The following is a 23,724-nucleotide window of genomic DNA, read 5'->3' as shown; positions in this document are numbered from 1 at the left end:
AAACTCAATTACGCGCTCCTAGTGTAGACTATCAGCTACTCTGTGTGTCATTCAAGGATCATTTTGTGTTGCGTCCTGTGGCCAGGGACACAAAGTTTCCGATCTATCTAGATGACAAATGTTCTGCATTTTAGTGCGTAGCGCACTTTGCCGTGTACCTCATCGCCAGTACCGTGTAATGCAATTGATTTGCGCATAAATCACAATATTTAGAAGTAACTCATTTTATCGCCAGAATATCGTAGATGCAGACAATTGGTCGAAGAAATCTTAAAAAATCAAAAAATTAAAAAATAGTAATAATAAGAAGTTTGCAAAAGCGAACAGACGAAATCAAAAATTTGCATCTTATACTTGTACGCCCAAAACGACGACTAAACAAAAAAGCCGGCAAAAAGGCGCTTGAAATACAAATAAAAACATCAGAAATGAGAAACCGTTTATTGCCCTGCATTTCAACAAAAATAAATAATTAACTGAAGCAACAAATTTGATCACTGTAACAACGTAAACGAAGATAATTGGTAGAAGGGAATTTTGGAAAAGAAATAAATGAGAAAACACGAACAAATAAAACATTCTCAAAAACACCGAACAAATCTCAAATATGCATCTTAGGTATGTCCGCTAAAAACGAAGACAAAACTAAAAACTAAGACAAAACTCAAATGTGTGGGAAAGAACGTTGGCAATAACTGTAAATATAACGAAAAGGGACCAACCCTGCATTACCTATTGCATGTGCGGAAAAATACACCATTGGGGAAGTAAACGCGCCGAATCTGTGTAATGGTGTAATTCTGCATCATCGTCGATAAGAAGCAAAAGGAAACTAAAAAGAGAAAGAATAACCCAACGTCGATATTCATAGCTAAATCTTGCGCTAAACAATTCCCACTCTAGTCAAGCGGCGGACGAGTGCTAGACATTAGTAAACCACTTCCTTCTGTTTCTGGGGATATTTATTTCTGTCTAATATCTAGGAAAATTTTCAGGACCTTTCTCAAACAACACCCAATGTATAGGTGAATCTTTTCTATTCGCCCAATCAGGCATGTTTGTAAATTCGTCAATATCTGCTTGAACTATCAACACGGTAAAAACCACCAGCATCGCTGCCACTACCGCTAAGGAGTGGTAAACCTTTCAGTGGGGGTTTCTCGCAATCCTGAATCAGAAGAACTCCTCGCCGCAATTATACTTATATCTTTTATCGCTTTATCTAACAAGATTGCAATGGTCAACCATTAAACTTCTCCTACAAAGATATTTGTGTTTTCTTGGTTCTTGGACACATAATACGACCCTCCATGTGCTTTCTTTTGTTGCGGCTTAATACCACAGCGACTTCCACGTGCTTGCTCTAAGGACAAAGTATTTCCGACAGGTTCGAAAAGCGGTAATATAAGTGTCTGTTGCCGTAAGGTATTTCTATATTAAGGTACAATATTGCTGGCATCTGTCACTTAGAAAACTTTGATAACGACATTTGTCCAGTAATTCATTTTTTGCAGGTTTTTATAAAATGCAGGTTTTTGTTTATACGATTATTTTCTCATTGCATACAGGGCAACGCAACAAATTCTGCAAATCCGCACGGATATCGTTCATGAGAAAAACAAGGAGAACGTGACTGCCCTACATATGGCTGTGACCAAAAACCTATACGATATCGTGAAAACACTTCTGACTCAGGTATGACGGATAAGATTCCTTGGGCTTTCCTTTTGTCTGACGTTGTAATACAGTCGTTTGGCTTTACATATAATTAGTGCATTTTGGAAAATTAGAGCGCTGAAGACTTAAAATATGTGATATGTTCGGCCAAGTGTGTGCAGCACCAGGCACTGTTTGAACACAGAGTTAGTGCACAATACTGTTTTGTAAAGAAAAACCCGAAATAACATTTTTCAGCAGTATTCTTCTAGCCACATCTGTGGAATTACGGATAGCTTCAAAATACGAAAAAATTCATAATAATAATTATATATTTCACGACATGCAACGATTTTATTTAGCGAGTGGAATGCTTATTTTTGTTTTGTTTTGTTTTCGTTTCTTGTAAAAAAGATATCTTTGCCGTGCCTTTCAGAATTTTATTAGCAATACTCATTTCTCCTTTCGGCGAAAGAGAGCAGCGGCACGTGTTTGCCAAATTATCGCCCTCGCACGCAGTATTCTAAATATCATCACATGTTTAGGGTCATTGTAACTTGGACATCGTGTGTGGCCGCGACTTGACGACTGCGCTTGCCAGGGCGGTTACTTATGGTTGTAGCGACATTGTTGAGCTACTGGTGGAATCTGGGGCCAATGTGGAACGCAAGATTGTTCCCTGTAAGCTGGCGTTCCCGATTTCAGGGCTGCACAATGAAACATGACCATTTCCGGAAGGAGAAACACTACAGGAAACGGCTTTAAATGTTGAGATACCGAAAGTATCCAGAAACAAATTATATGGCAATTAGTCGCTGAGACGACTCTATCACTAGCCGAGTGTTATTTACTTGTAATGATTAGTTATTTCACGGGGAAGTTGTAAACGTTACAAAATTTCCGCCTTCTGTAAATACAAGGCTCTCTACAGGGAGAGTATTGTAGCAGAAAGCGGCTGTAACTGTTGTGTTACCAGAACTTTCCGAAAAACAATTATATGACATTTAGCCACTAAACGACTTCAGCATTGCGCACCACAGCTTCTCCTGTCATGCTTTTCCATAGAGCGTGAATGAACTTAATTTTTTAGTATACGTGTGCTTAGAGAAAAGAATTGTGTTTGGCCTATGTATACCAGAAGTGAAGGTGAGGTTAGTGCATATAAAACTAACTTGCCCCATATCTCCTCGGTTTCCGTCATATAACATCAAAAGACGCCCATCGTGTGGCAGCTGTGGCGCGTGACTGCTTCTCTTGTCTTCCCTCCCTTCACCCCCGTTCTTCCGCTCCCATCTCGCTGCTTTCATGAGGAATAAGATGGAGGTGTGTGCGTTCATGTAGTGGTTTATCATGCGGAGTTAGCTCCTCGCGGAACATATATTTTCGCTGGAGTCTTAAACATACATTTTATGTTCAAACTCGTGATTTCTATTGCGCAGTCTGTGGGCGTAGGTGCACATGTTAGGGAGGATTATAGGGCTGGTATTCTTTTCAGCCAGGGTTATATTGGTAGAAAGATAGGTTGTTGAGTGCTTGGGCCCAGATTAGTACCTGTCTGTTTCAACAGTAAAACCTTAATTAGAAATATGCAATTTAAGTTTTAGTGACCGATTGTAAACGTTATGCGTTCGTGCTTTTAAGAATTTCATCTCTGTAATGTACTACTATTCGGTTAAACACCGGGAAAAGATTGTTGATATTGGTATTTCTAGCTGCTATAAAAAAGATACGATCTAAATGACAATTAGTATGCTATCGTCGCGCCATCAAAAGATACGTACCGGTGTTAGTTTTGTTAAATGTAAAAAAATCGGACGATATCATGGCGTGAGAAATAATTGTAAAAACGGGAACAGAAAGTTAGTGGGGAGGGGGGGGGGGCATATGGGCAGCAAATTGTCGAACCGGCAAGCATAGCGACAAGTTTGTATAAGTACAGGGCTTGTTCAACCGTTAAGCATGTGTCTGAGTGCTGGGCTGCAAATGACGTACACTCCGTTTAAAACAGCGTGCAACGCACTGGAAGCTAAACAAGCAGTCCACAAAAATAAATAAAAAAATTGTAACGCTCCGCCCTGCGCCGTGGATAGGTAGTATGAGATGCGCTGAGGAAAGGAACATATTTGAAGGTCCGATTATCCAAGCAGAGTCCATGTTTTCTTTTCTATAGGAATTTTATTGAGCCTCCTTAAAAGGCAAAAAAAGAAAATAGTGGAAGACACAATATTGCTTCCTACATACCTGAAGGGAAAGGCAGAAATGAAGGAGTAAAACTGGGCGGGTCGTTTGCTCAAATTTTCGGCGCATTCCTAACTACACACCACTTGGACCTTTTGCGCAATTTGCGAACTATGCTCGTAAAATATCATGAATGCAAAAATGCTCCCAAACATTCCGGCAGCCGAGGTACGCAATCTTCGTCTGTTCACACAACACTCATTACACTCTACTTAGAATAATTGAGTTCTCAGTTTCTTGCAATTATATAGCTTTGATCAGCCTCGTGCACTACTTTTCTCGTCGCAACAAGCGCCCTATTGCGCTCTCCAGCCTTCTCAGCGCTGCATGCTTTACATTGAACGGAGTGTACAAAGATAACATAATTTCCGCCACGTAACGCCTCTCTCTCTGTCAAACTGCAACCCTCATCCTCGCCCCTCTTTTCTCCATCTTCGCATTGCCCTCCCCTTCGTCCCTCTTCCCTCCTCCATTTATTGCTCATGACCTACGTTACATTTATCTCCCACCCCTCTTCAGAACCGTTTATTCCTCCGCGTTCTACACTTCAAGTTCGCTTCGGAACTCCAGTATTTCCCTTCCCGTCCTTCGCCTCTCCTTCTTTTCTTATCCTCATATTTCTCTCCCCATTTCCTAGCCCCTTTCCTCCAATCTTTATACTCCCAAAATAACCTCTATCCTGCAATGTTGTCTCCTCCACGTTTGCTACCCTAATATCCTTCTTACCTCGCCCTCGTTTTCCCGCATTATGTTCCGCACCCCCGCCCCCTATTACTTTGCTCCTCCTTCCACCAACTTGCCTCTGTGGCAGCATGAGGCAATGAAAACGCCGAGCCATAGAAACACACATATATTTAGCACCCAAGTCAGGAGCTGACCGGCCAGCGGCAGCTACGCCGGGTCGAACGCCCTTTGCATTCAAAGGGCGTTCGCCCTTTGAATGCAAATCCCTTTGAATGTTCGCCCTTTGAATTCGCCCTTTGCATTCAAAAGTACAAGCCATCCAAGTCTTTCCGCAGCCATCTTCGATACGCAAGCTCCGCGAGTTTCTTGGCGTCCTAAGTTTTTACCGCCGTTTCCTCCTGAACTGCGCCGCATTCCTGCGGCCTCTGACAGACATGCTCAAAGGAAAAAAACCAAAATCATCTCCACTCCTTTATCTACAGAAGCACTAACCACTTTCGAGAATGTCAAGACCAAGATGTCGCAGGCAACCCTTCTCGTCCATCCGGTACAGGGAGTTGCGCTGTGCCTAATGACTTATGCATCTGACTCTGCAGTCGGAGCTGTCCTGCAACAGTTGGTGGACAATGCCTGGCAGCCCCCTCCTTTCTTTTCCCGTAAGTTGTCAGCCGCGGAGTCACGCTACAGCATTTTAGGACGAGAACTCTTTGCAATTTACATGACGGTACGTCACTTCCGGCACTTCTTGGAGGGTTGAGAGTTCTATACCCAGACGGACCACAAACCTCTGACCTTCGCCATCCGGTCGAACTCCACCAAATTTTCACCTCGTGAAAGCCGCCATCTGTCTTTCGTCGCGGAATTCACAACGGGCATATGACACGTGCAAGGGCAGGACAAAGCTGCCGCGTATGCGCTCTCGCGTCACCGCTTCAATCTCCAGTTCCCACAACTCGGCTGACATTGACTTCACCGCAATCGCACCAGTGCCGCAACATGGCGCCGAAGTATTAGCGCTTCGCGAAAATCTGGGCGCGGTGCACTTTCGTGACGTACCAATTCCACCGCGCGCTGTCCCCGCGCTTTGCGACGCTTCCACGCCCTCCCCGCGTCCAATCGTCCCGGAGAATTTCCGGCGCATTGTTTTCGATGCCTTCCATAGACTATCGCACCCTGGAATACGAGCCACGCAACACCTGCTGACGCAGCGTTTCGTTAGGCCGGGCATCGACAAGGACGTACGCGAGTGGATGCGCTGCTGTCTCGTATGCGAGCAGTCAAAGGTTAACTGCCACACCAAGGCCTGTTTCGGTTTGTTTAAGGCACCAACTGAGCGCTTCGACCAGGTGCACGTAGGTATTTTGGGGCCCTGGCCTCCTTCAAAAGGGAACACTTACCTACTAACTTGCGTCAATCGTTTCACGCGTTGGCCCGAGGCGTTTCCTCTTCCCGAAATTCGTAGTGAAACCATCTCCAACGCATTCGTTGCGGGCTCGGTTTCCCGCTATGGTGTTCCGTCAACTATCAACTCCAACCGACGTCGCCAGCTCGGATGTGCACTCTTGAATAACCTGCTGAACCTTCTTGGCATTTCCGCATCCGCACAACACCGTACCACCCCATCGCTAACGGGCTCGTTGAGTGTTTTCACCGCTCCCTCAAGAGCGCACTCAGGGCACAGCCAGACGCTACCCATTGGTCCACATCCCTTCCGTTGGTTTTGCTAAGTCTTCGGGCTACATTGAAACAGGATCTGCACTGCACCCCCGCAGAGATGGTCTTTGGTGCGCCGCTGCGCCTGACAGGGGAGTTTTTCAATGCTTCAGAATCATCACCGTGCCCTGATCCCACCGGCTACGGGACCAAACTGCGAGATTCGTTTTGCTCCGTTTGTGCACCCGCACCACTCTGCCAGCAACGTGCGGATCCTCATGTGCCCACCGAGCTGGAGACGCCCCCTACGTTCTCGTCCGCGGTGACGCGGTGTGGAAACCACTTGTGGAAAGCATTTCACCGTGGATCGTCTCAAGCCAGCTTTCATTGAGGAGCCGCTTTATGCACAACCAGACGAATCTCCAATACTACTTGCGGTTCACCCTATCCAGCCACCCCAGCCGCAGCAGCCACCAAAGCCCACAAGACAGCCCCCAAAAGTATCCTTCCAGCTTATTCCATGGCTCCTTCTGTAGCAGCACTGCCAAAGACGACGAAGAACCACTAAGAGGCTCGCTGACCGAGCCCCGTGGCGCGTGCAGCGAAGCGCTCCCAGGAACTTTGAGCGGTCGGCCAGGCATAGCTGCCACTGTCCCGTCAGCACCCGACTTCTGTTCTAAATATGTGTATTTCTGAGGCTCGGCGTTTTCATTGCCTCGTGCTGCAACACCTCCTTATTGCCCTCCCAGCTGTATCTTCTGATCCTCTTGCTACACCAATTATCTTCGCTATCGCTCATTCTCCATCTTCTATTTATATGTCGACACCTCGCTCATAATGCCCATTTACGCTATCCTACTCGTCCACCTAATAGAACAAGTTATTTATGCCCTCCGCAAAATGCTGGTCTCCACCTCCTTTACTTTAATTTCCCCATTTCCCTCCCAGTTTCCTCTTCCGCAACGCCTTCGATAAGTTTTTTCTATGCTCTTCTCCCGCTCTTCTTTTCTGTTACTATCCCCCTGCGCCCTCCTCTTCATCTTTTGCTGGCTTAGTGGTTAAGGCGTTCTGCTGCTGAGCACGAGGACGTTGGTTCGATTCCTGGACGAGGCGGCTGCTTTTCTGGTGGAGGCAAAAAGCAAAAACTCCCCTGTGTACGAGATTTCGGCGCACGAAAAAGATCCTCAGGTGGTTAAAATATTCCGGAGCACTCCAGTACGGCGCGCTTCATCGCTAGCGCTGCGTCGGCGCGTAAAACCCAACAATCAATCAATTCACCTCTTGCTACACTCGTCTTCCTGCCTCCTGCTCCGCCTCTTGTCCCCGTCGCCATAGGTGGTCAAAATTAATCCTTATGCTTCCATTATGGGGCACCTCCTTGCCTATGTAGCGTCGGCGAGTTAAACTGTTATAAATAATGAAAACAACCTTCGCTATAGCCGATTAACCCTCCTCTCCTACTTTGTGTTCCCATATCGAATGTTAAATGACTCTTCACTTCACCATTCTTTCAAGTGCCTCCTCTCTTTTACATCCGGGTGAAGGTTACGGAGTAGCACACTTTTTACTTCAATTCCCCCTGCGATCCTCTTGCTTCCCTGCCCCCATGTCCCTCTGTATCCCTCCCGATACGCCTCCTCTCCTAGCCTGTCAATTGACCATTAATTGACATCGGCACGTAACAGACAAAGACGTGTGCCATCGGCAACAATTATGAATTATTCGACTTAGATAGGCAAAGATATTCCAGTTTTGTTAGCCTGGCTCATTCTTCTTTAAAACTTTTTAAACATAATTGATTATGTAACTTTAGTTGTACTTTATGAACCCAAATTTTAGTCGACATGGGCCAACCACGAAGCCTACGTGCGATAACCGCGCATCTCCAAAGCCCGTAACAGTTGCCGTTGGAATTGCATTTAATTTTCTTCTTCCTATCTTCTATTCCCTACCACCATCACCTTTTTTTCAAATAAACTTGCTTCACTCAGTCAGGAGTGAACCACATATATGCAAGCAAGGAATCGCATTGTAAAGAAAATTAGTTCCTTAGCAGAAGTACTCATCAGCTACATGCAAAGCCCTACCAGCCTTGTTGAATCATCTGCACGAGATAAACTTCACTGCAATGATCTAAAATAATTAGAGAAGAATCTCCACACGGCTTGATCAAACTACACTCGCAAAGTTCTGATTTTTTTTCTCTCATTTTATTTTCATCTTTCCCCAATTTTCTTGGGCCCTCTTGTATACATGCCCCTTTGTTTCCTTCTTTCCCCGCGGAGTAGCATGTTTCCGTCGAGATTCTTTGAGCAACCACGCTTTCTTTTTCTCTCTTTTCTAAATTTAGGGTCGTATCGCAGTTGACGCAGTGTGCGGGCAAGGTTCGAGAACGGCCCTCTCTCTGGCCTTAGAACACGGACATAAGCACGTCGTCAAGGTCCTCGTTGATGCCGGCGCTGATGTCAACAAACTGGATGCTGACGGGAACACACCTCTACACATCTGTTTGATGAGACACCATTACGAGATCATCAAAATTCTCGTTGCAGCTGGTGCCGACGTGAACAAGCAGGATGCTAAAGGGAACACACCTCTACACATCTGTTTGATGGGACACCATTGCGAGATCATCGAAATTCTCGTTGCAGCTGGTGCCGACGTGAACAAGCAGGATGCTAAAGGGAACACACCCCTGCACATCAGCCTGATGAACCGGCGTGCCGTCAAGGAGTCGGAATTAAATCCCGCTGTAGCGCCCAAGCTGAAAGCGGTAGGGTCTTACCATGAAGCTACCGCGAATGTCATTCATTAACGCAGGTCTGCGCAATTCTCGCAAAGCTGGTTACGTGCAGCCTCAATTTGTTTAGGGCTTTAATCCAAGTGCAGTTTTCGGAGCACCTAGAGAGGTCTGGGCCCTAACAACGGGTTTTAAAGAACTAGATGAAAAACGTGGCATCGCTTGCAGCGCTTTTGATATAACCAGGATATATCTTCTAAAAAATTTTCATTTTTAGCTTTCTATAACAACGTAATTGACCTTGCGTATCCGTTTTACAAAATGATAAGCGTTGAACGGTTTAGAAAGAGGTGCAGATTGATTAAAGCTCTGGATCACAAAACTGGAGGTAAGTCTTAAGGATGTGGTATCCGCTATAGAATAAACTGTACCAGTCTGCCTGTGCAAACTTTTGGTTGCCATAATAATGAACCTTCAGCATACATCGCAAGCTAATGACAAAGTTTGAGGTAACAGAATGGATATGACCGTATTCCAAAATCATTTCAGCCTCTCGAACATTTCCCCAAAAAACAATGCAGGGTGGCTTCCAAGACAAGCTTTCTTTTAAACAATGCTCAACTCAGTAATCCACTTTGCTGTAATCAGATTTTGAAATGGAAAATATATTTATCGCACACAAAAATTCAGTTTCTTTGAATTATGGGATATTAGGAAGTTCATTACAATACTTTATTCTATCAGACGAATACATCTCCGACTTGTTTTACGACTGAATACTCTTATATATTTTTTAAACAGATTGCAACCGAACTACGAAGCATCCAACAAGGCGAAATCGATACCAGCCTTGCCCTAGCCTGCTTTTTCATCAGCAATGGTAGTTCCTTGAAAATGAAGAACTCTCAGGGACTTACTCCTCTGAGTATACCTGACGCCATGCCTGTGCTCCGAACTCTTCTAAAGTGGGCTCCTAAAACAAGGCAAGTAAAATTCTGCTTGATATCGTGCGTAAATACTGACAGTAAATAGAAGCGCGAAGTGTTTGCTACAAATCTGCAAATGTACTTGTAACAGACCATGAAAATAGCCGGCATAATTCCGAAGCTTTTATTTCCCAAATAACCATACCTGGGACACTTTGTATCATCGAGTTCTTCTGTTGGGTGGGGAAATTTAAAAATATCGCGATTTTGAATACTGTTCCCTATCAATTTTACCGTCCAAAATACTCGAAAAAGCAAATTTCTCTCAACTCCATTTACGGCTGCCAGTATTGTTTCATTTCGGAGCGCCCCTTGACTAGAGTGTTTTTTAAAGAAGGTTGTACTTTTTTAGGCTGTCTGAGCAAAAGCTTTTGCTTGCCTGCCTTTGCCTCTATGAGTCTGTCTCTGACTGAGTTCATCTGTCGCTTTAAAAATTGAAAGAAAGCATCAGCATTAAGCAAATATATCCAAAAACAATCCAAAGTACTGGAATTCGCGGAGTGCAATTCTTCACATTAATATGACTCACGCAAAGGAGAATGTCGGGCGTATTTTAAGCAAAACATAAATACATGGCGGAGAGGCTCAGCGTTCTCCTAGTTTAGTTTTAATTCACTCCCCGGAAACAAAACGATAAAATACTGGTGTATATTATAACTTCCCAAGATTGGGAAGGTAGAATCTTTTTTTATTTGCTGAAGGACTTTTAGTTTTCTTTACCATCGCACCCTTCACCAGTGTGCCAGACCCCTGTAAAGCCCCGTCCGAAGGTTCTTCCGCTCACACGTCATCGCTACACACTAAGAAGTCGAGGAGTGCTGGGCACTCTGTATAGGAGTAAAAACTTTTGTCCCATATTTCACTCCCTTTGGAAGCATTGGGCTACACTTCCGAGGAGTAGCGCGTGGCGGTCAAAACGAGAGGCGAAACACTCCTCGTGGGGTTTACTAGCTGCTTTTCAGGCGGAGTACTTGAACCTATGTACAATACGTTTATTTCATCATCATTACATGATGATGATGAAGGAAAAAAAACTGACGAGGTTAACAACGTTAAATGAAGTTTATTGGGTGATAGGTTTTTGCGCCGAGAGCACGCACTGAACCCGTATTGGAATGCAACACTGCTTGTCGCATTCACCAGTCAAGATGCGAATGTGCGGTGACCTTGGATGCAGCCACACTCATTGTGCCACTTGGCCAATGTCATGTCAAACAGTGCGCCCTACAGCTGTCTGCCAACGGACTGCGCCCCAAACCCTTGAGTGCTTACGCGTCCGTAGCTTCCATTGTTTACCCCGCTATCGTTCCCGGTATAAAAATATTGCACAAAATTTAAGTACAGATAACTCCTTGTAAGGTTATAATTCCTGTTTAATTTGCATTGGATTTTGTCCTCAGCCGACTGCAACGTAGGGCACATTAAACATTCGCAAGTCCAGCGTGGAAAATTTGCGAATGGGTCATATAGCTACTGTTTTCTTCATTCTCGACTACGCTTCGTGGCATACACTCTGCAGATCGCACCATTTGATGAGAACCAATAGGCTCGTTATTTAACGATCAGAACACTCGAACTTTAAAGGGGTAATAACCACATGCAGCGACGGCGACAACCGACGCGAAAAAAGTAATGTAATGGGTACAACAATCAGTGTGGGCGACAGCGACAAACGAAAAACAGTAATGCGTTGCTGCCAATGCCTTTCGTCGTCGTCGCTTCCTCTCGCTTGTGGGCTGCTTCTGGCCGGGAATAAGCCCGCGCGGCGACGGCCCGTCGCCTGCCGCGTGATCATTGGTCGTGATCACTTGCTCCGTGGTCATGATCGTTGTAACGAACCCACGGTCCGACGAGAGCTAAGAGCTTCTTGAAGATTCCGGATGATATAACATTATTTATTGTCCAAGTGAAATGCAAGGCAGACTTCGCTTCCGCCACGCGTTTTCGAAAAACTAATCTACTCAAATAAATACCAAAATGATGATACCTTGCTCCACATCTAGAGCCCATTTAATTTAAAAATTATGCCTATTATTCACCGTTCTACTTTAAAAGCACACCAAAGTGCTGAGAAGTGTAACATTGAGGTCTAAATCAACGTTTTGAACAGGTTACGACTTTGATTCTGGCAGCAGCTAATGCACACACACACCGGAAACTTCGTGTTCCAACACCTTGTGGCGCTTTAAAGGCCAGTGACTTTTTTGTACGCACACATAAAAAATGCGAGGAAACCTTTACCCGTATGAACTTCCAGTAAGATATATGTAAACCACACCCTGTACAACTGCGTTCTGAAATATATCTACTGGAGCTATTGCAAGAACAATGGAATGCAGACATCCTAACGATTGGATCGAGCTGATCGAACTTCAATGGCATTTTATATGGGAGATAGAAGGCAGGAGAGCAGCGACAGAAGGGAAGGGAGGGGAGAGGGGGTTGCCGGATAAGTGTGGCAGAACGCTGCCGCCTTTCGTCAATATTTGCGGTAGAGTTCACATATTGCTCTGAGCGTTGCAGGTATTATTTACGGTTGGGTTCCCTTTAGCTGAGTTTAACATTGCCATTGATGCACCCTGCACGACTAAGAAGTAAAATTTAAGCAGTCACTGCCGTTGTCCTGACATTATTGAACGCAATTTATTGCCCAATAATATGAATGCCCATGACTAGAGTTTTCGACATGGTTTGATTTTCAGGAAGGAGAAAGATCTGGCAGGAGAGTGCGCAATGTTTAATACCCACGACGGGAAAGTGTAGCTATTGCATTTGCTGAGTACATTCTAAAATTCACGATATATAAAATAACTTTGTGTTGGGTGTTTGAATTAGTCTGAGTGTGTTGCTTCATTTCTAGGAAATGTGGATGTGTATTGTCAGTGTAAGCATATTACCACAAACAATGGCTCGATGGAATTCTCGGACCTTAAGCTCACATTTCATGCCTAATCTGGGCTGCAGATGTTGCGCATTATTTGTAAGGTGATGAACTTTTTTATCTAAGTCACACTCTGCGGTAGTAAATCTGCCATTGCGTAATTGTCTGTCACTTTGGCAGTTTAGAATTGACCACAACGAGTTGTGAAACCAGTTTCACACATCTTCAGAATGTAAACACCGCATGTCATCCACAACCTGTTTAGTACTCACTGTGCGAAAAAATTTCCCCGATTTCCCCGAGGGGAAGAATGTGAAAGTGCGAATGCAGGAGTTGAATTTGCGCGGTTCGGTAATGTTCGCGAAAGAGAGATCACACACACACACACACACACACAACTACAAAGAAAGAAAGATGCATTTATTCACAGACACCTATTTGTGTTGTCGTTGTACTTGATTGCTAGAGCGGATTTCAGCTTTGAAATTTTGTGTCAGTACTCCTTTAAGCGGGTGCATTAGCCCTTCTCACGCCCGATTCCTGGCCAATCCCCCACGTGGGTATGTGCCATGTCAGCGGCCAGGCAGCGCGCGCCCATCTCCCCCCGTTGCCAAGGAAGACTAGGAGCGCGCGCACCCGCAGCTGTTGCTATGTGGACGGACGGCGGTCAACAGAATTCAGGGTCGCTTATAAAGTGCATTCGCACTCAAAATAATCAGGTCATAAATTGACATATGCACTCAAGCTCGAACACCAGACAAAAAAAAAACAAATTTACCGGCCATCGTGTGCTAGCGCCATCGAATTTCTGGCGGGTTAAAAGCATCCTCGCCTGCTGTATGTTTCATGCGCTTATTCAGCACCATGGAAGTTGTGTGGCGAATGCATTGCTTCGATGCTTTGCTAGCCACGATAGCCTTGCACTCCCCTTTATGCTCACCGTTTGTTGGTGACGATTACGGTAGTTCCTAATGCGTAATATAAGCGTGTTTGTTTGGCTGTTCCGAATGAGGGAAATGTGTTGAGGCAAAAGACTTCATACAGATGTATATGCATGGTTCCCGGCCTCTGTCATTATTCACATATTACTCTTCCGTCAAGAAACTCTCCTGTCCAAGACCTTGATCGTCACGAAGGAGGCTTTGCGGCGAATGAAGTGGTGGAAAATATATTTTCGAATTCCTGCACGAATGCCTAGTTCTGAAACACGAGCTCTACACAAGTATTTCGCGAGTTGGTGTCAGCCTTGGTAGGCGTTGGTGGAACGGAATGATCCTGCACCCAACTCGTAGGAAATTCCTGTTTGCCTTTATATGTACCTTCAACGCCGCCGTTACTACCATCAGTATACAGGTGTGATCAGAAGAAAACGGGGCGCGGGAGCGGTGGCCTTATGCCATCGCACCGCCGCATATAACAACGTCGACGGGAAACAAGCGGCCCTGCGGGGATGCGTGCTCGCTGCAGCTGTCACCCATTGCGATCACTGTAATCGCCGCTCTGTTTGCGTAGCTCACCGAGCGTGAAAGTATTTAAAAGGCAGCCTTTCGCTGCACGTAAGCACTGGTAACATTGCCGCTCGCTCACAGCCGTCAGCGGTGACCGTATCCACCCCTATGAGTTTGAGGAATCTGTGCGCTTAAAAACATCTCGTGTTGCTAGCAATAAAGCGCAAAAATCAAAATGCTGCTCACGGGAGGCATTATATTATCTTCCTGCAGCGTTTTCACAGTGCAGTCTTTCAGCTATGATAGACAAGAACGAAAAAATGTTGCCGCGAAATATGCCCAACACATTTTCAGGGTCATGCTTCAGATATTATGCTTTCCTTCGGAGTTGCATTGCTTACTTTTAAGTAACAACTCTAACGGATTATCTCAGGAGTCTGCCGAAGAAAGTTAAACAATAAACGCGCGTGCCCTTGAAAATTTTGCATGAGAGGCAGGCAATACTATGCGAATCATGAGGAGGAAAGACAGCGGCATGGGTGCTTTAATGAGCGAAATAAGGCCCGTTTTAAAGCGGGCACCTTCCATGAGCGCAAGCAATAAGAGGCGGATACGGTTGCCGCAGATATCATCCGGCGGCAATGTAACCAGCGTCTTTTGAAAAATGCCACGCCCAGTCAGACATCCTAGCATAGCGACGAATAAATACATTAGATAGGGCGGCGGGGGCAGTGCGTAAGCAGCTCTGGTTCGCCGCTCGTCGCTTCCTGTGGGCGCTTCTAGGCGGCACTGCGATGCAGTTTGAACAACGCTGGCGTGCTTAATTTACTTCTGCGCGGACCAGTACATCGATGTGGGGTTAATGCGAGGTGAAAGAAGTGTACTACGTCTTTCGTCAGCGCGGCAGGCGAGAAGTAGGCAGCTACTATCAGAAAGCCACTCGCCAATTTTATCAGATGTACTAAACATTTTGATTGGCATTGCTGACAGACCCGCACGCCAGTAGGTGACCAGTCCCGTCACTCCGCTGCGCTCCGTGCGAGGCGCCGAATTTGAAACCGCAGGATTGGGCGCACAGCTCAGACGGTTGAATACCAAAACCTGCGCAGAAAAGACAAGTTGGCATGAGTTTTATGTCTGCACTGTGCTTGCATTTTTCGTTTCACGTCATGTGAAAAACACCTTCGCAAGTGTGATTATCTAGTGCTCCTCCGAAGATACGAAAGGCGCCACTGCGAAGTGCTCGAGAATGATAGACACTACCAGGAGATTTTATCGTGTCCCAAAATTTTAACATAATATAGGCCATTGTTATACGAATTTGGTCGTTTGTCTTGTGTTAAAAAATTTCATTCCAGCTACTGACGGGGACATTGATAGATATATTAGCCAAGCGAAGTCTGATGCTGTACAGGATTTGGAGGGTCCAGTAATTTGAAAAAAGAAAAATACTTCCCGTCAAAACCAGGCATACACAAACTTCTGGAAGTGGTGAAACCGCACAACTTCTATCCGCCCGACCCCCACGAATGCCGACTTCGTTCGTTCAATGATTGTAACTTTATTGCTGAGGTGCTTGCTGAGTGCTACGCCTCTTTTTTATTTTTCTGAAAAAAAAAGATTTCCTAAAGGAAAGTTTGAATGTCGTTCTTTTATTGTTTCTGACCTTAGTAGTTGTCTGTCCTCATTTGACACAGTTCACCAAAACATGGGTTCATCGCTACACTTATTCATTTGTCACGTGTAACAATTCAAGCTGTCTTTTGTGAGGATCCACAGAAATGCTGTTAAGTAGGTCTAGGCCCAAAAATGAACATTTGTTTGTAAAATTGTAAAAGTCAAATGCCCGGAAACGGGGGTTTTATTTTTTCTCTCTAGCAATTATGTGTTTCTTTATTATATGTAGAGAATCAACTCGCTGAACTCCTTCAAACCTGGGACACAAGTCACATTAATAATCACATTGTTTCGTTTCGCATATTGGTATTGTGGCAAGCACACAAACGACTTTCTACCCCCGTACAGGCATAAGTTCTGCTAATGTAACGTTTTGTCCTTTTTTAGTAAACCACCAGCTGGGAAGCGGTCAGTAGGGAGAACAGCTGAAGATGGTACCGCTGTGGCAGAAGGCGGCGCTTCAAGTTCAACGGAAAGCATTGGCGGTGAGCAATGTTTTGAATATCGCCAGCCTTGAATACTCTGTTATTGAAATTGTTCATTCTTAAATTGTCTCCGCAGTGTTCCGTGCTAGAAATACCTTAGTCAAACTTGAGTCGGTATGTAGCCTCTGATATACTATGGCGACTTCCATACAATGCAATTTACCCAAAACCGGTTCCCTTTAGGATGATTTGGTGTCAGAGTGTAAAGTATCAACAAAACGTTTTTGGACACTTTCAAATTATCATAAACATCAACAACTGCCTTGTCAAGCCCACTGCAGGGCTAAGGCTTCCTACATTGACTACTTGTCCTGCCCCGTTCAAGTCCATTGATGGCCACTGAATTTCCATATTCCATCCCTCCTTCGAATTAACGGTCTGCCCCTTCTTCGGGACTTATCTCTTGGTATCCACTCGGTGACACCTTAAATTTCCACCGGTTGGCGGTTGGTCTCATGACATGGCCAGCCCAATTCCAATTTTTTCTTCAGTTGATATCGATATGATATCATTTACTATGATATCGTTTACTAGAATTTGTTCCCTGATCCATGAAACTCGTTTGCTGTTTACTGCTATCATTATTCGTTCCACGGCCTGTTGAGGCTGTCTAAGTCTGCTTTCTTGCTGTCAAGGCGCCATGTGTCAGCTCGGTATGTCATAACCAGCCCTACTGACTGGTTGGATTTTTGTGATTATCGAGGTAGCTTACATTTGAATATTTGGGAGTGCTTGCCAAGGGATCCCGAGCTTATACTGATTTGGCGTCGGATTTCTCTCCCGTGGTTGGGGACAGCACTAACCACCTCTCCGAAAGACTGGTATTCTTTTATTTGTTTTAGTTTTTCGTTTCCTCAGCTGAAGAGGGCGGTTTGGCATGCTTATTCCTGATTACTTTAGATTTACTCACATTTTTAGCCCCACGACCATGCTTTCTGATTGTTGCCCTCACGCAATTTTTGCGGGTGTTCTGTAGTCCCACTCAGCAATACTATGTCGTCTGCAAACCTCAAATACCTCGAGTATTCCCTGTTTATCCTCAACCCTGTGCTGTCCCAGTCAAGCTTTCTGAATATGCCCTCCAGACTTGCTGAGAACACTTTTGGCGAGATGACGTCCGCCTGTCTTACGTCCTATCGGATACGGGATTTACCGCTTTGCTTGTGAAGTGTTGTACTGGCCATACATCCCTTATAGGCCGTCTAGAAGTTTAATGTTGGCATTTTGTATTTCCTCATCCTTTAATGCTTTTAGCACGCCGGCTGGTTTCTATTGAGTCAAAAGCTTTCTCATATTCTATATATGCCATGTAAAGGCGTTTAGTGTATTCTGCGTATTTTGCTATCAGGATGGATGTCACTCATGGCTGAATACCATTTCTTAAATCCAGCGTGCTCGCAGGGTTGTCAGAGATATAGGTTGTCTCCAATGCTGTTAAATATAGCTTTCGTAAATAGCTTGTAAACAACTGAGAGTGGGCTAATGAGTCCGAAATTTCTTAAGGTCCTCGGTACGTCGCTTTTCCTGAATCAAAATATTGCTTGCTTTTTTCTAGGCTATGGGTACTTCTTGAGTACATAAGAATTTCCGAAAATAGTACAGCAACCTTTTCCAGTACTATATCTCCTCCCTGCTTCAAAAGATCCACGGTTATGCCGTCTTCGCCTACAGCTTTTCCTCTTTTCAAGTCCTTGAAAGCCTTTCCTACTGCCCCTTTAGTAACAAGTTGGAGACGGCAAGTGAAGCTTGTATTCCCTGTAATTTCCCCTGATGTCACCTCGCTGGCATACATTCTCGTGTAGAATGGCCCAGCTACCTTTATTACCTCGTCCATGTTGTGCGTACTGTTACCCTGCTCGTCTAATGCGTGCAGTGTGTCTTTGCCGCTAGCGAGGGCCCACTTATTTGCTTTGAAACTTTCTGTAATTTGCAGCGTTTCCTCGATCACTGCCACGTTATATGCACGAGTGTCTTTGTTTTGCTTCTGTTATTCACTTTATAAAGCTCTGTTTACCAAATTTGATCCACGACATTTGACTCCTGCGTGTTTTCTTACTTTTTGAGTTTCTTTGCCGTTTTTGGCTGTCATTTAGCCTGTCTATATTATCCCAGGTCTCCTCGTTGAGAACCCGAATTTTGTGTTAGAGAGTTATTTTAAATTCCTCCGTCCTGGCTCTGACTGACTCCATACTGGGTTTCTTACTTTTCCCGAGTTTCTTTCTTTCTTTTTTGAATTTCAGGCTCACCTGCAACTAACCATCCTATGATCGCTGCTCCGATCCTTACTTAGCCCCTTTACGTACTGCATAACACCTGAGCTGTCACTTATTATGAAGACAATTTCGTTTTTTGTTGTACCATAAGGGCTTTTCTATGTTCATTTACTATTTTTTTGTTTCGAAAAACCGTTTTCATACTACAAGTAATGCATTCACCTAATGATACAAAAATACATAAAACATTGTGCTTTGTAACAATTTCGCATGACTATTCGGTTAAAGGCGCCATGCAGACAAAAATAAAGTTTGTTTTCGTCGAAAGATTGGGTGTTTTATAGTTCCCCTAGCAGTTGTCCGGCAGCAACTGATGCCATATTCACTGAGAAATAAATCAATTAAGGTCAAAACTTCGACTTTCCCGCCAAATCGTGTGTTTTCGTGACGTCTGCAATGAAGTAATAACGGCGCGTATTCAAACAAACGTCCAATGCGGCATTCACCTCTGCAGCCTTGCTTTCCGTCAGTTCTCCCAGATGGTGCTACCATACTCATGCACGGACCGTTGTCCGCTGTTGCTTTGTGTTTGACGGTATTTACACCTGGGTAGTTTGTGTTACGGTAGAAAGTTTTTGTTTTATGACTTACGGGGTATGCTCGACAAACAGGGTCATGCAAGGGAACCTCGCTTACGCCAATCGGACAGTGTCGTGTAAGACAACTCCGAAGCGGTGGACTGCTGTGCCGCTAAAACAAGCATAGTGCGTCCACTACCAACACCAGTGCTCATCGAGCCTTTTATGTGTACATGTACTTTCATAACTTATGGTGTTTCACGCACCCTTCTTACTGCTGCAAAATGAATATGCATTACATTATGGTCACGACAGTTCATTCGACAACCTTATGAGCCCTGAGTAATTTGCGTTTGCTTTTGCCGGGCTCAGCCAATCTCACAACTGGGCACATATGACATCACTGGTTCTGCTGCGGGAAATGAGCTAGTGGGTCGCATGGCCATTCCCTTGTTTGCTCATTATAGAGCTTATTTGAGCGAAGTGTGCGTTAGCCCTGCTGTCAGTATGATTCTAACGAGGCAATATTTCGAATGAACCAAAGTTGTGTTTTGTCTGCATGGCACCATTAAGTAGCTTACAACCACCTCAAAACACGGTCCTGTTACGTAGCTCATATATGTTTCTAGAGGAAGGCAATTTCTGACTGATGAGTACAAACATTTCAGCACAAGGGCCGTCCGACGAACAAGCGCACTGCAGCACTGCGAAAGAAGAGCAGCAGCAGGAAGAGATCAACGACCGCCTTGCCTGCGCAATTTGCATGGAGAAAGAACGGACGGTGGCCTTCCTTTGCGGACACGGCACATGCCAGGAATGCGCGACAAAAATCCAGCAATGCCACGTTTGCCGGGCACCCGTTGAGAAGATAATTAAGCTTTATGAAGGTTGAGAAACGTAAAGTACGAGCTTGACTTCATGCACTAGCGCAATTTTCGATTACAAGCAATCTTATTAACACACCTATTTTCATGGTAACGGTTTGGTTCGGTCAAGGTGTAGGTAATGCTTCCAGATACATTGTTAGACTCTTTATATTATTTAGTTTTCCATCGCATTGCAGCAATACTTCAATTGTTAGTTCCAAGTATGTGGTTGTATGCGCAATGTGCAAGTTTGTACGTCTGTACGAAATTATATTGAGTTGAAAGCAAAGAAGATATTGTAACGCCTTTTCTTTTTACAAATCCAAAGCAGGCATAGCAGAACACAGCAAAAGATCACGGCAGAATTTCCTAGGAGAGTGACCTGTTTTTTTCTAATATACAACAACAAATCCATCCCCGTGTACGAACTTTACGCACACGTTAACAATCAGCACCTCTTGCCTGAATCAATTTGTAGCACTGCTCTGCGTAAGACCTTATAATCGAATGGAACATACGAAACATCCGGAATGCAAAACTTCGGGTGTTAGATAGTTGTGTTACGCACTACTATGAATGTTACACGGCTTTTAACCAAGCCACCAAAGGACCGTATCTAAGCACGTACCTCAAGTTCTGCGGAGGCCGGCTGAACAAAAATTACACAAGACATTGTCTACAATCATAGATACAACACAAGAAAATAAGCGTGGACAGGAGCTCGTCGCCTTTCTTGTGTGTTTGTCTTATTAACCACGGTTCTAGATTGTAACCAACATTCCCTGCGAAAGGTCCTTTTAAACAGGCGTTGTGACCTCGAAGGTGCATTCTTTCCTTGCAATGTGCAGGTAAAACTGCGTTGCCACACCTGGTACCTTTGGCTGTGCGGCCCAAAATTGGGAAACGAACTATAGTCGATAAGATATTTAGCCCATGAATAAAATCGCCATCCTTCTCCACAGTCATGCGCCGTACATTGACGCTTTGTGATAGTATTAGGTGCCCTGTGCAAAAACAATATACAGTGCACCTGGCGACGTCTTATAGTTCGTGCGTAACTAGTCTTGGGCAATAAACCGGAACTATGTCCTGAGTATTTTACCACACTAAGTCATCACCTTCATGCGAACCCACTTGGAGCTGCACTGACGCAGCAGGCGTATTGTTGGTTCAGAAACGCAATATTTACTGATATTTTACAAGTAAAAATAAAATTAGCTTGTTGACGATGTCTTCAAAAAAATTCAAACATTTCTTTGGAATAACGCACCGAAGCTACACCGGGGCTATGAGGTGCGCCGTAGTGTAGGGCTCCGGGTTAATTCTATCACCCGGGGTTCTATAACGCGCGGCGATATCTCGACACAGGGCTGTTTTGGCTGTTCGCCCGCTTCTAAAAAGCAGCCACCGTGATCTGAATTGAACCCGCGTCCTTGACAGCTTAAGCACGACTCCTTAGCTACAGAGCCACCACAGTGGGTACGTTTATGTGGCACATGGTGAAGTAAACCATGCACTAAGTCAACAGTGTGATTATGTCCATGTTCGAAAGACGCAAAGATCAGTAGCGCGGAGGCAGGCATGAGTGATAGAACACAGGGTTTGGTATGAGCGAGTATGGTTAACATTTATGACAGACCACACTCAAGGGCCGAGCGTCAATGCCATGAAGACAGGTAAAGCCAAAACTAAGCCGCAGAGTACAGCAAAAACGATGCCCTAAATAGATATGGGGCGACTAGTCTCAAAGAAATTAGAAATGTAGCAAGTCTCGCACGGAAAGTAGCCGGTGGTCGGTGGCTCGAGACACGTTTTTAAGGGTTTTGAGCGCTGAGCGGGGCAGGCGATTCACAGAGAGCGGCGATGATCAGGCGAGCTTTTGGAATTGGCTGTGAACAGGGCAGCCAAAACAAATGAGTGCAATGCCGATGTAGGTATCACCACGGCCTAGCATGGCCGGCGGCGACGTGGTGCTCGGGCGACGGTCCGACGGCCGCAGGTCACCTGGCCATCCCGAAAGCAGGCCCTGGAAATGCTGCTGGGGAGCTTTGGTCTGCAAAGCAGTACTTCTCCAGCGTGGGCTTCTTCCCCCTCGTCGTCGCGGTCTTATTTTTGTAACACTAGTAGTTGTAGTAAGTGTTATTTTTAAAGAGGGCAAGGGAAAGGAGGAGAGATCACGGGTGGGATCTGAAATCCAGGACCCCAAAAGCTTTTGGCCAGCTCTGGCCATTCAAAGCAGCGCCAGCTGCTGTTCAGGGTCCGAGCCGGACAGGGCTTCCTCACACGACTCTGTTGGTGTTTTCTGGCTATTTTCGTCTGAAGTATTTGGGCAATTGCAAACTGTATGGAATAAAGCAACCTTCCGGGGACAACGTTTGCAACCTTAGGCCGTTTGCGCATTGCTATTTTCAATGATGGTGACACAAGTACCTTGTTGATTGAAATGCGGCGGCACCTTGCGCTAGGCCTCTTCTTCCTCCCTTTCCTCATTGGTTTAATGCACCCCAGTGTCTAGAGTGCCGTCCGACGACATTCCTATATTTAACACTAGGCTAGCACCGGCCAAAGAGTCTGTCGTTGTAGTGTAAAGGATCCGTCTTAGCTTTTAGATCCCAAAGTCAGTGGTTCGAGACCGGCTTTTTCCTTGGTTGTTTTTTTTCAATATGTAATTGAAGTGGACTCTCCGCAAGAGGGCAAGCTGATCTCATGCATTTCGCCTGGGCTCCCGCTTTTCGACTTGTTTTTGGCTGACAAACAGCTGGTTCAGCTCAGAAACAACTGTTTCGTACTTTTAACGTCACCATCGACGTATCGTCACGCTTTTTTTTACGACCTCAAGAACACCAACTGGCCATAATCGTCTCTTCAAAACCCGACTGCCAGATGGCCATTGCTAGGCCTGCCACCGCCTAGCGTGGCCACCATTGCTGCGCCGGTACAGCCGGCATGTGCTGCCTCTCCGTTCATATCCTTTCAAGCTCATCAAATGCATGCTCCGAGCATCGCGGTGGAAGAAACAATGAACTTCGATTCACTCAGCGGCCGAGCAATCCCCCGCAGCGATCCATGGCAACCACGGAGCAAGAATATATAGGAGGCGAAACGGCCCATCGCCATAAGCGCGGGCGAGCGACCCGATAATGTCACAATGAAAACCAAGGCGGACTGCAAAGCTTTGTCGCTGCGACGATGAAGGAAAGGGTAGCGGCACCTGATGGACGAAATGATACCGGCCGCACTTCTTTCCGTGGCTGTGCAGTGCAATGCCGAAAGCGGCAGCCCCGCAGTTTCTTCACCCGCGGCAGATGCCGCTAGCTTAACGTATGACGAGCGCTTGTGACATTATCTGGCCGCGTTAGGAAGCCTCGTTTCCCCTCCTATATTGTTCTTGCTCCGTGATGGCAACAGATACTCCGAGAACGGCACTACTTCAAGCAACGAGCAATGATACCGGCCCACCCCGTAAAAGCAAGTAAGCAACCGACTACCGTTCGCACTCCGCCCTCTCCCCGACTCCCCGATAACGACTACAAAATTATATTCCGACCGCGTTGGGGTCTGCGTGTTGCAGCCTGGCAGGATCGCCAGATTATGCAAAGCATACTACAAGCTAGCAGAA

General features: G+C 45.4%; 1 protein-coding gene across 5 annotated transcripts in view; it reads left to right on the top strand.

Moving 5' to 3' along the window:
* The window catches only part of LOC144175821 (uncharacterized), a 227,813-nt gene extending 207,416 nt beyond the window's left edge, over positions 1-20,397 (top strand). For 4 of the 5 annotated variants that reach the window (XM_077704828.1, XM_077704827.1, XM_077704826.1 and 1 more), the window contains 5 exons: positions 1,569-1,695; positions 8,582-9,004; positions 9,773-9,954; positions 16,351-16,448; positions 19,908-20,397. In XM_077704828.1, coding sequence (XP_077560954.1) covers positions 1,569-1,695; positions 8,582-9,004; positions 9,773-9,954; positions 16,351-16,448; positions 19,908-20,131 — 1,054 coding nt within the window. In that variant the 3' untranslated portion in view covers positions 20,132-20,397. The remainder of the gene's footprint in view (positions 1-1,568; positions 1,696-8,581; positions 9,005-9,772; positions 9,955-16,350; positions 16,449-19,907) is intronic. The other variant, XM_077704830.1, reaches the window with a different exon arrangement.
* Positions 20,398-23,724: the final 3,327 nt, after the last annotated feature.

Source organism: Haemaphysalis longicornis, unplaced genomic scaffold, assembly GCF_048455015.1.
Source record: "Haemaphysalis longicornis isolate Haplotype H1 unplaced genomic scaffold, Haemaphysalis longicornis Haplotype H1 scaffold_3, whole genome shotgun sequence".
Taxonomy (NCBI): Eukaryota; Metazoa; Arthropoda; class Arachnida; order Ixodida; family Ixodidae; genus Haemaphysalis; species Haemaphysalis longicornis.
Note: the sequence above shows the minus strand (reverse complement) of the source record. Positions and strands in the feature narration are given on the sequence as shown.